General features: G+C 40.8%; 1 protein-coding gene across 10 annotated transcripts in view; it reads left to right on the top strand.

Annotated features, from left to right (window-relative positions):
- Nucleotides 1-14,730, top strand: part of EXOC2 (exocyst complex component 2) — a 155,924-nt gene that overhangs the window by 92,295 nt on the left and 48,899 nt on the right. For all 10 annotated transcript variants that reach the window (XM_030760199.2, XM_030760200.2, XM_089918181.1 and 7 more), the window contains 7 exons: nt 3,572-3,637; nt 3,811-3,968; nt 4,340-4,461; nt 5,563-5,624; nt 11,859-11,939; nt 12,206-12,265; nt 12,948-13,009. In XM_030760199.2, coding sequence (XP_030616059.2) covers nt 3,572-3,637; nt 3,811-3,968; nt 4,340-4,461; nt 5,563-5,624; nt 11,859-11,939; nt 12,206-12,265; nt 12,948-13,009 — 611 coding nt within the window. The remainder of the gene's footprint in view (nt 1-3,571; nt 3,638-3,810; nt 3,969-4,339; nt 4,462-5,562; nt 5,625-11,858; nt 11,940-12,205; nt 12,266-12,947; nt 13,010-14,730) is intronic.

Below are 14,730 nucleotides of genomic sequence, written 5' to 3'. Positions count from 1 at the left end.
GTTTCCAGCCGAGTGTTTTCCTTCCAACTGGAGCGGTGTCTGGAGGTGGCCCCCATGCATGGACAGTAGTTGCCTCATCTTGCATCTTTTTAGGGTGTTTTGATCTGAGATGATTTAGTGAAAAGGGACGGTATTCTCCTTCTCACAGGTTACGCCTAGTTGTGTAAACGTCTGAATGAGGTGTTTGGTTGCAGATGAGGAGTAAATGAGCTCAGGAGTCACAGCGCTGGAAAACCACTGTGATCAGTTGTGCTGAGTTGGGTGTGCCTGTGGAATTTCCAACAGTTTATACTCATAAACTTTTCTTAAAAGTTTATGGTAATAATTATTAAGTGTAATTCACTGTACAGATTTGGGCATGTTTTTAAACTAAGTGACCCTCTATTGAAAAGCCAGAAAGACACCAGAGGACAGTGGAAGGAATGGAGGAGTTAGGAAAGGGTGCCAATCATGTCATGAGTGAGATCCAGAGACTTAATTAAATTAATATTGGGAAGAGTTCCAGGGTTTCAATCTCATACAAGAAAGCTCTCTAATATTTAAACACAATTTACTTGGAATTTCTTATTTTTTCTTGTTGTAAAACTGTTTTGTTTTATTTCAAGTTCATCTGTTAAAAGATTTAGATGGAGTTTCCAACAGTTTAACAAATAGTTCTTCAGACCAGTCAAGACCATGTGAGGTAACATATGTGAATCAAAACAGTGCGATCTAGCCGTTGGTCTTACCACAAAGTAGTTTTGGTCTGTGTGTGCAGGAAAGAGTTAAGGTTTTTAGCTAGCAAAATGGTTAATAGTAGGTTAAGATTTTACCTTTAGATATATTTTAAATGTAGTGTATTTTGAGGTGAAAACTTTTAAAGTATCCAAATAATTTTTAAACTTTAGGAATCAGCATTTTAAAAAATTGCATAACTCATAGTATGTAAATTAAAATGTCCTTTCTGTTCCAAAATTAAATTTTCTTTTAAAAGTAGGGCAAAGTGTACATAATTCAGCATGTTGGAGATGTTCAACTCTTCATCAGATTAAAACAATAAGTAACGATTTTTTTAACAATTGCAAGAGGTATGCCTTACAGGTAGTTCCCCTACCCTCTCCACTTCCTTTGTGTTTGGAGACAGGCCCTTGATGTTTAAATAGTTATTCTGTCCAGTAGGTGTCATCACGCGTGCATTAGCACCTGTTTGGTGGGCAGAATTGTTCTGGCAAAGTTTAACCTAAATTTTGGTATGATGTTTTTCAAACAATTGATTTTCACTCTTTTGATTCAAAAATATTTCACAGAACAAAGAAAGGACTGTGAAATAATCTTCCCATTGAGCAAGCCTATTGTATAAAAAATTCAGCGTTAGGTGCTATGGCAGATAAAACCAGAAAAGACCCCATCTGACGGGACACTTGCAGGTTTGTGTGGGCTTGACCCTTCCCGGGGACAGATGACACCTTCTTCCAGAGGCCCTTCCCATCCGTCCTCCACAGCACAGTGAGCCAGGGCTCAGAAAAACAACCAATAGGGTGTTGGCTCTGTTTCCAACCGTGTATATAAAGAGAATGAGCTTTACTCTAAGGAGTTGGCTCGTGTGACTGTGGAGGGTAGCAAGCCCCAAAGTCCGCAATCAGCACTCTGGAGACCCTGCAGTTCCCAGCTGGAGGCCAGCAAACTCCAGACCCAGAAGCACCACCGTTTCACCTTGTTCTGCCCAGGCCTTCTGCGGACACCAAGTAGGCAACCTGAAATTCAAATTTGGACCTCAGAGGAAAGATTTGGGCTGGAGATGTAAATTTGGAACGGTGATCTTGAGATTGATAATAAGAAATATATATTTGATCTTGCTCACCCTTGATATTGTGACTTCCTAAGTGAGGAGTGGTAAAAGATGCCTTTTGTTGTGATAATGAGTGTCTCCCACCTGAGGATGGGGGCTAGTTGTCTGGAGGACCAACCCTGTGTTTAGAGGGTAGGAGCTTTCAGTCCCACCCCCAGACCTCTGGGAGAAGGGCTGGAGGCTGAGTTCAGTGACCAGTGGCCAGTGATCTGATCAATCGTGTCTACTTAATGAAGCCTCCATAAAACCCCCAAAGGACACGTGGAGGTTGGGGAGAGTGTCCCACCTGCAGAGGGCAGGGGACTCCACCCCTTTCCCCACACCTCGCCCTGTGTCTCTTGTCTTTGTAGCTGGTCAAACTCCGACATGAGCCCCTCTGGTCACGCCTCACTGCAGCTCTAAAACGCTTCAGTTACTTCTCATTTGTCCTAAAAAGAATCAATTTCTGTAAATCCTGATATACAAAGAATTTTGATGGTTGTTGGCCAATGAACTTAGAAATTTGCTTATTGAATTATTATTGTGAATTTGGGGTTTAGTTTTTTTAAAAACTAAACTTAAATTCTTTTAAAAGCGCATCTCTACAAAGAAAAAAATGATAAAAGCTGCACGATAAGTGTAAATTAGCTCCGGAAGAGGTGTGTGTGTCTGTGTGTGCTGGCCTCTTCTGTCAGGGTGTCTGATACTTTGTTGAAGACGTCAGCAATCCTTATCCTTGTCTTACTCCTTCCCGTCAATGGTGTTGATCCTGTAGACCAACTCTCCACACTGTTTCTCTAGCTTATACCTTAAATAGAAATAGCATACCTTGAAGTATTTTAAAATTACCTTGGCATCAATATCATAATTATTTATAATGCAGTTGTTCCTAAGTAAAAAGTTCTCTAACCAAATACACCAGTATTTTACCTTTAAAGGGTAACTTTTACATTATGTTGGTGAAGTATCTGAATTTTCTTTTACATTGTACCATTTTGTGATTACTTCTTCCTTTGGAAAGTTCCCTAAGTTTGCCCTGCTCGGACATTCTGTATAATAATATTTAGTTGTTAGAAAATTTGGTAATAAAAAGTTAACTGAAATCCAGTGGAACAGATTTCTCATTTAATCAGTGTAAAGTGGTCTTCTACACATTAAAGAGAAAGAAATCAGAGGAAAACATGGCTATCAGTGAACAGATAACAACCAATTCTAGAATACATTCCCTCCTAAATGAGACCGTGAGGCCCCTGGAAGAAGAGCAGTGATGTGTAAGTTTTTAAAAATAAATGTCAGTGCTAATGCTCATGTTCACGAAAACTATCGGGAGGAGCGGAGCGGGGTGTCCAAAGGCGTCCGGACACTTGTCCAGAGCTTCTGCTCCTCTCGTTTCTGCACCCACTGCCCGGGAAGTGGTGCTGGAGCGGCATCGTGGACTGAATGCCCATAGGCTTAACTGTAGAAAACTGTGGATGAAAACAGCATGTGAAATTCACCTACAGGAAGTTTCAGTTTAATACTTAGGTTTATTTATGAGAATTGTACTTAAAGGTTTTAGGAAGATGAATAGCTTCTTGTTGGAATAAGAAGGGTTTTCTAATTAGTCATCCTTTAATCAGAAACTTAGATTACTTCTTATACATTCCTTTTAATCAAGTTATAACTATATTTCATGCTTTCTTTATATACAACTGCTAAAGCATTTCTTTTTTTTTATAGATTATTTCTAAAGACAACTAATTTTTTTTTTTTTTAATTTTTAAGACTGCTGAGAAGTCAGGCCACATTGAAAGATCAAAGAATGTAAGGCAAAGACAAAATGATTTTAAGGTGAGTTAAGGATAGGTATGTAGACTCTTTCTTGGGGTAGGGTTTTCTCAAGCAAAGTGACTAGAGACCTTGATGTACATTGAAGACATTTGTCTTGTGCAGGCCGACTCTTCCAGTTGATTTAATCAAGTTGATGCCTTTTAATGTAGTTTTGCTTGTTCATCATTGTCTAGAAAATGATCCAGGAAGTAATGCACTGTCTGGTGAAGCTGCTCCGGGGGGCCCTGCTCCCGCTCAGCGTCACGGAGGGCGGAGGGCGGCAGTGCAGAGGCTGGGAAGTGAAGGCCGAGCTCTCTGGGCAGGGGCTCGCTCACGCCATCCAGACTCTGAGGTAAATGTGGGCGCGTTCTCCAGAAAAGGGGGAAACACCACACACTCAGTGTGGGATATGATTTTTAATACACTCAACACAGAATTTTACTGTCTCCTTTTGTGCCCACTGTTCCCCGTGTGTCACCTGATAACTAAGCTCTTAAACCTTGCTTGTGCTTTTGTCTGATGAGAATGTCACCTTTTTCATTGTTTAGTTCAGTGTCACTGTGATATTATCCCTGTGAATGGGCTTACTTTCCCCATGTTTTCAACATAACGCTGTAGCTTATAAGCACCATTGTGAATCGTTGTGGGATGGCCAAAATGATGTCTGGAATTGCTTCCAGATCCTGCTCTGCTGACATTTGTTTTGCTGTGTTTGTTCTACAGGCTTACTTATGAATCCTTGACTGCCCTTGAGATTCCTAATGACCTGTTACAGACGATCCAGGACCTCGTCTTGGACCTTCGAGTGCGTTGTGTGGTGGTCACACTGCAGCACACAGCGGAAGGTATGTTGAGAAAAACTGATGACATCGGCTAGACAACAGTTATTTGCACATGCCACCTCTTTCCAGCTTCCAAATCCTTAAAAACATGAAAGATGCTCTTATAGAAATCTGAGTATTTCAGACTGTCTTTAGCTGCTCAATATAACTTTTTTCCTTTTTTGAAACTTTTCAAATCTATTTACTTTGAGATGCCAGACCATATATAAATTAAGATGGGTATACTTGAAAAATATTTAAGGATATAAGAACATCCTTATGGAAAATGCTAAGTGGAAAAAGTCGAATATAAAATGTGTATAAAAGTATGATCCCAATTTTGAAAATATATATATGTATATTTAAAATTTTTAATTTAGAAATGTCAGCATAAAATCAGAAGAAAGACTGTTAACAGTTTCTCTTTGCCGCAGAAGTTATAGGTGTTCATTTTCTTTATACTTTTATAGAGTTTTCAGGATTTCTGCATATAGTCATAAACAATGAAGGTTATCTTTACAAAGCAGCCTTTTGGGTTATTAAACATTTTCAAAAACAATCAAGAATATTGTTGTGAAAGGCACAAGCCGTTGGTATCTGTCCCAAGGACTTTGTTGTAGGAAGGCTGTGTCTGCACAGAACCAGCCCCTGGCCCAGGTCGGGGCTGAGCCCTCAGGTGTGCACTGGTCGTGTTCTTCCCTCCGTGGGTATCACATTATCATCATCGGGAGCATACAGGACTGAGAGAGAGTCCACTTTGGTCATCAGAAATCTTAGGGGGAAATGCCGTGTGTCTTGTATTGTACCTGTTTAATATTATCAGGAGTGCTGAATAACTACTAAGTTGTTGTCTGAAGCTGTCACTGAACCTAGCCCAGCATTCTCCAGATTGGGCTACACAGTAGACAATTTTATTTACATTAATGTTGTATTAGAAAAATCCAGTGAGTGATACACATTTAAATCCTTGAGTCTACCAGAATTATATTCTCTCCCTACTTTCACTGATTTTTTACAAACTTATATAAAACAATTAAAAACCATAACCTTTATGCATTTTTATCTCTCTGAAGTTCAGTGAGATAATTATAATAAGACGCGCTCGTGTACTTGTGTTCCCTGTAGAAGTAAAGAGATTGGCTGAAAAGGAAGACTGGGTTGTCGACAGTGAAGGCCTGACGTCCCTAGTAAGTTTAAATTCTTTTTGGTGATTAATCATTAGTGTCTGTTATATTCAAAATAATTGATTTATTTTGATAATGAGCATATGCTCTCTATTGCAACTCTAAAACGTTTCTGGAAATGCAGAAGCAAACTTCTTAAAGTTTTCTTTCTCAGAGTCATTTTTGCTTAACACTAACCACAGGTATTTAAAAATGAGTAAAAACAGTGGATCCCCCTTTAGAGTGATCTTTCTTCATCCTGTGACTCTTAACTATTTTTTGTTGTGTTACATTTTTTAATGTAATTCTAAGTTACCCAGCAATTTGAATTTTTCAGAAAAGCACGATAGGAAACCAGTGCTGTTGCTCGGCCCTAAGGCAAAACAGGCAACAGCGAACTTCTCCAGACACATGCAGGGGTCAGGTGGGCAGTTAAAACCATGGTCTGTTTGCTCTGGAATAATCATCTTTTCAGATGGGGCTTTGAGATTTTCAGAATCCCCTTGAAAATTGTGTTAGTGTTAGAGTTTGTGAGTTCTCGTGTTTTTGAGTCTGTCCCATGGATCCCACAGCAACCTGTATGTGGGTGTCAGGCAAGGTTAAAACATTCAGTGGCTTAAAGAAGAGGGCATTTCCTTTTTCTCCCCCACTAAAGAGGTTGGGACTGGTGTGGCAGCTTTGTCATGTAGTACGGGCAGTGTCCAGGGCTCCTCCGACTCCTGCTTTGTGACCCTTAGTGTGGCTCCTCTCTCAGGATGGCCTCATGACACGGGATGGCCACTGCAGTTCCAGCCACCACAGCCTTATTCCTGTCAGCAGGGAAGTCCAGCATTTTCCCAGGAGCCACAACTGACAACTCTGCTTACATCTAATTGGCCATAATTTATCCACGTGCCTACCCCTGTCTGCAGCGGAGGCTGGAAAAAATGTAGTTTTTCAGCAGAGCACAATCCTGGCCCCAACAGTTCTGTCTTACCTTAGTAGACAGGTACAGTGGAATAAAACGGTCTGACTTGCTCACATTTACAAAGTAGTGGGGCTCAGGTTGTTGAGGAGCAACCACCCCCTGTAACATTTCTTCATGTCCTTGAATTTGTGTGCTTGTCCACAGCCTTCCTCTGACAGTTGGGGATTTTTTTGAATTTTATTTATTTTTTCATACAGCAGGTTCTTATTAGTTATCCATTTTATACATATTAGTGTATATATGTCAGTCCCAGTCTCAGTTGGGGAATTTTTGACAAGTTGAAACTCTTCTTTTCCTCGAAAGTTCAAAGTTCTTTCTTAAGTTAATACAAAGCTATACAAGTGTGTGTTTGGAACAGCAGTGCTTACTTCCAAATTTTTGTAAATTAAATCATGCTTGAAATTAGGGGAATTTATTTTTAATAAGTCTTATAATTATATATGTATATTTTTAAATCTTATTATTATTTTTGGCTGCGTTGGGTCTTCAGTGCTGCACATGGGCTTTCTCTAGTTGTGGCGAGCAGGGGCTGCTCTTCATTGTGGTGCGAATACTTCTCATTGTGGTGGCTTCTCTTGCTGCAGAGCACGGGCTCTAGGGGTGCGGGCTTCAGTAGTTGCAGCACATGGGCTCAGTAGTTGTGGCTCGCAGGCTCTAGAGCGCAGGCTCAGTAGTTGTGGCACACAGGCTTAGTTGCTCTGCGGCATGTGGGATCTTCCCGGACCAGGGCTTGAACCCATGTCCTCTGCATTGGCAGTTGGATTCTTAACCACTGCACCACCAGGGAGGTCCCTGTAATTATATTTTAAAGGATTTAATTTTAATAAAAATTTGTTTTGATTTATTTGGCTTATTTTTCAGAAGTATTTATGTTTAAATACAAACTGTCCTATAGCTAAATATTGGGTTGGCCATAAGGTTCGTTCGGTTTTTTCCGTAAGATGCTCTAGTAGCACTTAGTTGTGTTTAACTTCATTTGAAACAATTTTGTTAGATTGTATGTGACACCTGTCATATCAGCGTGCATTTAAAAAAAAGACTTATCTAAATTGGTGAATTTTTGTGTAACCATTTTAATATTGAAGATGGAAGAAGAAAAGCAACATTTTCAGCATATTATGCTTTATTATTTCAAGAAAGATAAAAACACAACCAAAATGCAAAAAAAGATTTGTGCAGCGTATGGAGAAGGTGCTGTGACTGATAGAACATGTCTAAAGTGGTTTGCGAAGTTTCGTGCTGGAGATTTCTCCCTGGACAGTGCTCCACAGTTGGGTAGACCAGTTGAAGTTGATAGTGATCAAATGGAGACATTAATTGAGAACAATCAGTGTTACACCACGCAGGAGATAGCCGACATACTCAAAATATCCAAATCAAAATATCCAAATCAAGTGTTGGAAAATCATTTGCACCAGCTCGGTTATGTGGATTGCTTTGATGTCTGGGTTCCACATAAGTTAAGCGAAAAAACCTTCTTGACCGCATTTCTGCATGCGAGTCTCTACTTAAACGTAATGAAAACGTTCAGTTTTTAAAACAAATTGTGATGGGCGATGAAAAGTGGATACTGTACAATAATGTGGAACGGAAGAAATCATGGGGCAAGTGAAATGAAGCACCACCTACCACACCAAAGGCCGGTCTTCATCCAAAGAAGGTAATGTGTGTGTAGTGGGATTGGAAGGGAGTCCTCTATTATGAGCTCCTTCCAGAAAACCAAACGATTAATTCCAACAAGTACTGCTCCCGGTTAGACCAACTGGAAGCAGCACTCCATGAAAAGCATCCAGAATTAGTCAGCAGAAAACGCATAACCTTCTATCAGGATGATGCGAGACCACGTGTTTCTTTGATGACCAGGCAAAAACTGTTACAGCTCGGCTGGGAAGTTCTGATTCATCTGCCATATTCACCAGACATTGCACCTTCAGATTTTCATTTATCAGTCTTTACATAATTCTCTTAATGGAAAAAATTTCAATTCCCTGGAAGACTGTGAAAGGCACCTGGAACAGTTCTTTGCTCAAAAAGATAAAAAGTTTTGGGAAGATGGAATTATGAAGTTGCCTGAAAATGGCAGAAGGTAGTGGAACAAAAGGGCGAATACGTTGTTAAGTAAAGTTCTTGGTGAAAATGAAAAATGTGTCTTTTATTTTTACTTAAAAATCAAAGGCACTTTTTGGCCCCCCCCCAATATTTAGAGGAAGGAGGTGTGGAGCAGATGGTACCATCCAGCACAGCAGCCACTTGGCACAGCTTCAGACTCCAAAGAAAGAAGCAAGTACAGAAAGAAAGAAGATCTCAACTTTCTGTATTGACTACATGTTGAAATAATTTTTGATATATTACACGTTATAAACTAAAATTTAGGTTTTTCTTTGACTTTTCTTATTGTGGTTCCTGGAAAATCTAAGATTACGTACATGACGTGTGTTTGTGGCTCACACTGCACTTGTGTTGGGCGGCACTGGTGTGGAGGGAAGGCCCTGTGCTGCTTCAGTGTCTGGTCTGGTTACGTCCTCAGTTCTGTCTCAGTAGCTGTGCCATCTTCAGAAGCCACTTAACCTCTCTGCCTCTAGTTAAAGAAGCAGAATGCTTGTTCACAGTGGTGTTGGTTACGATTAAATGAGATGCTGTAGAAAAAAGCTGTAATACAAAGCTTTATACACATACAGAGAATTTTAATTTATTAAACTAATACTTGTAATACTGGGACCACTATGATAAAAATACCGTAAATGTACATAAAGCCTTACTATTATCAAAGCTCTATCCTATGCCCCTGTCATCCCTAATTATCACAGCAGGCCTGGATGGCAGGCCAGAGACATTGCTGGACCAGCACTGCTGAATTACTGCCCCAAATGAAACAAGCCAGGCAGAGCAGACAGCACAGCCCTGACCCTGGGTTCTTAGTACCAGCTTCAGGTCATCTTGTGCAAAGAAGAAGATGTGTGTTCAATTTGAGAAAACGAAGCATCTGTTTTCAAGGATTTATGTTCATTTAAAAAAAAAAAAAGGACAAAATATGAACAACTTAGTCATAAAATAGGTATTGGCTTCAGGTTAGTGGTTTTTGTACACAGAGTCTAGTGTGCGTGTGTGATGGCTGCAAATCTGGGTCCCCAGTGTGTGTGCGTGAGATAACAGCCACATCTAAGGTTGGTTGGTTGTTTGTAGTAGATAAGCCCCCATGAAAGTCCTTCGAAGTGGTTACTGTAGAGGCTTGTTTCTAATAAATTTAAAGTTTATAACATGGTAAGATACTGTATCCATAGCATAGCTGGTCTCGTGTTTGGTGACACACAAGCCAGAGATCTAAAGCCACTTACTGGTGATTTGGTGCCAGCCAGTGTGTCTTATTGGACGTTGTTGAAGAAATGTGCTAATAATCCCATAGGCCTCTGGGAGCTGAGCCTGCTGTCAGCTGTGGGCACAGACTTCCCGTGAGAGGGAAGGTACATCCAGGCTTAGAGCAATGTCCAGGGTCCAGCTTTGAGTGTTTACCTAACATCTGAAATTCTCAGGTTTTGAACAGAGAGTCAGTTGTCTCAAAGGCTATTACATACACTACTTTACATTTTCTTAGCATTTCCATAGTACTGATCCCATTTGTTTGAAATAAGGATGTTTTTCTTTCCCTGTGAGTCCTTATCAAGTTAAAGAAATGCACATGAGCTTTGCCCCCATGACTGTGCTTTCAGCTGAGTGTCTGAAACAGCTCGTTGGAGAGCATCCTGTTTTCTACTCTTGTTGAAAATGTTTTCTGCCTTTTTTCAGTTTGGATAATTCTGAGAATTTTCTCCTTTCAGAATAACTGGAATGATATGTGATGTTATAATCAGCAGCTTGGGTGATTCACTGACAAAATGCAGAGATAGTGCCTGTTCTTTCTTTTCAGAAAAAAAGAAATCGCAGCTGTGTAGACTCATGTGCTCCCTTTCCCACTGGCAGTGCTCTCCGGGCTCTCTGTTCACATTCTAAGGCAAGACAGTTAGGAAACAGCACAGGAACACTGAACTGCCTGCCATTGGATTTGGGGTTGAATTCCCAGTGTTATTATTGTAACATCTTAGATTTTCCTACCTTCTGGGGCAGGTAGGTGGGTTCGTAAGGCCGGTGTCTACCAGGACTTTACTTTCTGTAGGCGGTATTTTCTGTCACATCCATCCCTGCCCCTGCCCCCGCCCCCAACCTTCTTTCTCTGCACTTAAAGACTTTTGCATGTTCTTTATGGTGCCCTCTGGTGGCTCCAAAGTGCAGTATTAAAATGACATTAAGTTGAGGTGCTATTAGTTTTCCTTAAGCCTGGATTCCTTTTTGTGAGAGAGTAAACTTGTCTTTCTTTGGTTTGTATACAGGTGTGTCTTTTTTTCTGTTCGATTTTTCCCTGAGTTCTTTTAGTAATTGAAGCAGATTTTGCCCAGAGCTGGTTCAGCTGAACTGAGCCTTGTCCTGCCCCGTGCAGGCTCTACCAGGCTCTGGCCCGTGGTGGTGACTCGGCGCCTCCAGGCCCCTCCTGTCTCTGTCCGGGGGCGGCCCCTCTTGCCCTTGGTCTCAGCTTGGATGTTGTCACTGGCTCAGGGGCTTCTCCTGCTTAGGGCAGAACCCCTCCATCAGTTTTCCTCTGAGTGCCCGCTTGTTCTCTTCATGGCCCTTACCCTACTTTGCAGTCCACTTATTTTATTTCTGTACTTTTTTTTTTGTAGAAGTGACAGTTTTGTCGACTCCATCCCAGAATGTACACATAACGAGAACACATGTCACCGTCCCCTGGAGTGGGCCTGGCACGAGGAGGTGTAGTTAGGGCTCATTCAGACTCATCCTGAAGCCCATTTGTTGGACATGTTTTCAGGTTTCATTTCTGACTTGATGGGCATAGAATCTGGTGACCGTAGAGATGGTTGGAATGAAAGGTCGGCCTTCCTCTGGGTCATCGTACTAACGTCCCCTGGGAGATGAGGAAGGCCCGGGGAGATGGAGCTCGTCCCAGAGTATGTTACGTCTGCGCTTCATCCCGGCATCTGCCTCTCAGGAGAGTAGAATTTTGAAGAAAAATTCTCATTCTACCCAACTTCTATTCTAATTGAATTAGATGCGCTTCCAACTGTCAGGGTTCATGGTCTTTAAATATCAAGTGCAGAACATGCCAGGTCTAGGTCCGGGTGGCGGGGAGGCTGTGTGTGTCTCCATCCCTTTCCTCACGTCTGGAAATCTGGGCATCAGGGCCGAGTTTGCTTCTGCTCGGGGTCTGCATGCCCAGGTCCTGTTGCTTTTGTCTTCTGCAGCCATGCCACTTTGAGCTCTGCGTGGTGCACTCCCTGCAGTCGCTGCGAGAAGTCCTGGAGTGCAAGCCCGGAGAAGCCAGCGTGAGTGTCTGAGAGCAGCCGTCTGCGGTGGGGGCCGGGCAGCCGGGGACTCCCCTTGCAGGTTTGGGTCATTGCGATGCCAGAGCTGCTGCCCTGTCACTCAGGCCACAGTCACTCGGCCCGAGGCCAGCTCTCCATTCCTGTCCCCTTTCAGAGTCAGGTGACCCACACTGGACACACTTTCCCACGTGTTAACTTCTTATATCGAACTTCATAAACAAAAAGTTTTCTTAGCCAAGTACAACAATTCTCATTCTTCCTTACAGGTCTTTCAACAACCGAAAACCCAGGAAGAGGTTTGCCAACTAAGCATCAACATCATGCAGGTACTTTGTAAAAGCGCTGATGCCCTGAAGCCTGAAATAATGCGAATTATTAGTCTTCCCTCCTACTCATAATCAGCGTATAGCAGATATTAAATATGTATTCTTTTTTCCTTCTTGTCTGAGAACATAATAGTTTATGGTAAATAAGTTCAAGGTAAGATTAGTTCCACCTTGCTTAGCAGTACCCCAATAACTCATTTTTATTATGCTCCCCTTTTTTGTGTTCTCACAGTACTTTGTGTGTATATATCTGTTAGAGCACAGATTAAATGACATGACAGTTGTTTACATTGTACCTAGAGCACCAAGTTCTTTGGGACCAGTGCCTTGTGGGCACATAAACCCAGTTGAATGCATGAGTGAATGAGTGAGAGGAAGGAAATAAAATACATTCAAGAACTTAACAATGGGATCAGAACATAGGTGCTTTAAATTTTTTTATCACTTAGCATTATACGTTGGGATGTGTGTTCCCAGTGCTTACATACTTTTATGTGTATGTGAATATATACTCTATATATGGGACATACAGTCTATCCACTTACAGAAGGTATATATGCATACATACCACTTAATAGAGATACACTGTATTTCTGGTTATTTATGTAAAATTTATCTTTAAGGTCCGAATAGATTAGTATCTAAGCGTTCATACCACTGAAACGTCTTATTTTTGACTTAGGTTTTTATATGCTGTCTGGAACAGTTGAGCACCAAGCCTGATGCCGATGTAGATACTGCACAGTAAGTAGAGCTGAGAGTAGCCTCACCGATGCATTTACCAGGATTGAAAATACAGGCTTTTGTTCTGTATTTGGTCTTATACCCTGGGACTTCCAATAAGAGAGAGCAAGTAGTCATATGAATTATATTTTTATATATTTGGCCTGTATTCTTTCCACAATTTCTTCATCTTCTGAACTTGTCTCACCTTTACTAGAGGCACATTGAACAAACTGAGCACACGATTAGCTTACTGATTATCCGGAGGAACAGGGTTTATAAATAATAAAATAGGGAGTTAAAATGCGTGACTCCTCGTTGATAGCTGTTGTGGTTCTGGTGCAGGGGGTTACCCTGGCACTCCTGTTAAAGGGACACTGTCTGAGCCATTCTTGGTTAGTTGAACTCCAGAGGACACATCTCTATTCCTGATATTTCCAGATCCATGTGATAATTCTTTTATAATGCTGCTCTCTGGGATTTTTTTTAAACCTAGTTTTTCTGACTGTTTGGCATGTGTAACTTCTGTGTACCTAAGGCTTATGCGCTCTGACACAGATGATAGTGAAATAAATGCCTCTTAAATCTATAACTGACAACTGGAATTTTTTCCATGTTTGTCTGTTTCCATGTTTACATGGTTTTTGCCTCTCAGTATATAAGACACTTATCCCTCTGAGACCTAATAAATATTTAGTTAGTTATTCTAGTTTTTCTTTGATTTTTATATGTTTATTAGCACATTAATTTACCAGGAATTTGTATTGTTAATCAGTTTACTGATGTTTTGAATTAAATAAGTTTTGTCTTCTTGTTTTGTTACAATTTCTGTGCCTTACATCATTGAATTCTAATATGTAGTGAAGGTATTTCTGAACTTTATCTTCGGTTCTATTCATTCACAAATGTTTCCTATCAGTGTTTGTTGTTTTAATTATCAGTAGTTTTGTTTTTTTGTTTTTGTTTTTTTTGAGAGGGCCACTCACTGCTGTGGCCTCTCCCATTGCAGAGCAGGGCTCTGGACAGCGGCCATGGCTCACGGGCCTAGCCGCTCCGCGGCATGTGGGATCTTCCCGGACTGGGGCACGGACCCGCGTCCCCTGCATTGGCAGGCGGACTCTCAACCACTGCGCCACCAGGGAAGCCCAGTAGTTTTTCTTTTTTAATGTTTTTCAGATTGTTATCCTTTTATTGCTTCTTTATGTTAAACTTATTTTATATTTTTATCTATTTAGTCTTCCATATGAATTCTAAAATCAGTTGGTTAGATTTAAAGAAAAGGAATCCTGCTAAGGTGTTACTTGTGATTCTGCTGTACTTATAAATTAATCAGTGGGTCTTTGGTGTTTCCTCCCCTGCAGCTTTCTGTGTCTGGTCACTTGTTAGGAAATTAACTAATTTCCTAACTCAGCTCACCTCAAGTCATTTACTATGAACGTGAGCTTGAAAAAATCCCCTCTAGATTCTGATGGGCAAAAACATTTCAGTTATGAGAGTCTATACCTAGAAATTAAATTATTGGGAAGACCCCAAAAGCACATTTTATGTGGCCCATGTTAATAGATAGTCCACAGTGTCTACTTTGAGCTGTTAGGTGTTAAATATTAAAAAACAGAAAGTTATATGATTTTTGACCAAGAGGTTTTAAAGTCAAATTTACATAGGTTTCATTGCATTTTTTATTGAGGTATAATTGACATATAACATTATGTTACCATTTTTAATTTTAGTGCTTTAACTTG

The sequence above is a fragment of the Delphinapterus leucas genome, chromosome 10 (genome assembly GCF_059928025.1).
Source record: "Delphinapterus leucas isolate spDelLeu-1000000601 "Yukka" chromosome 10, BTC_Dleu_Yukka2, whole genome shotgun sequence".
NCBI classification, from domain to species: Eukaryota; Metazoa; Chordata; class Mammalia; order Artiodactyla; family Monodontidae; genus Delphinapterus; species Delphinapterus leucas.
This window is presented reverse-complemented; position numbering and strand designations above follow the sequence as displayed.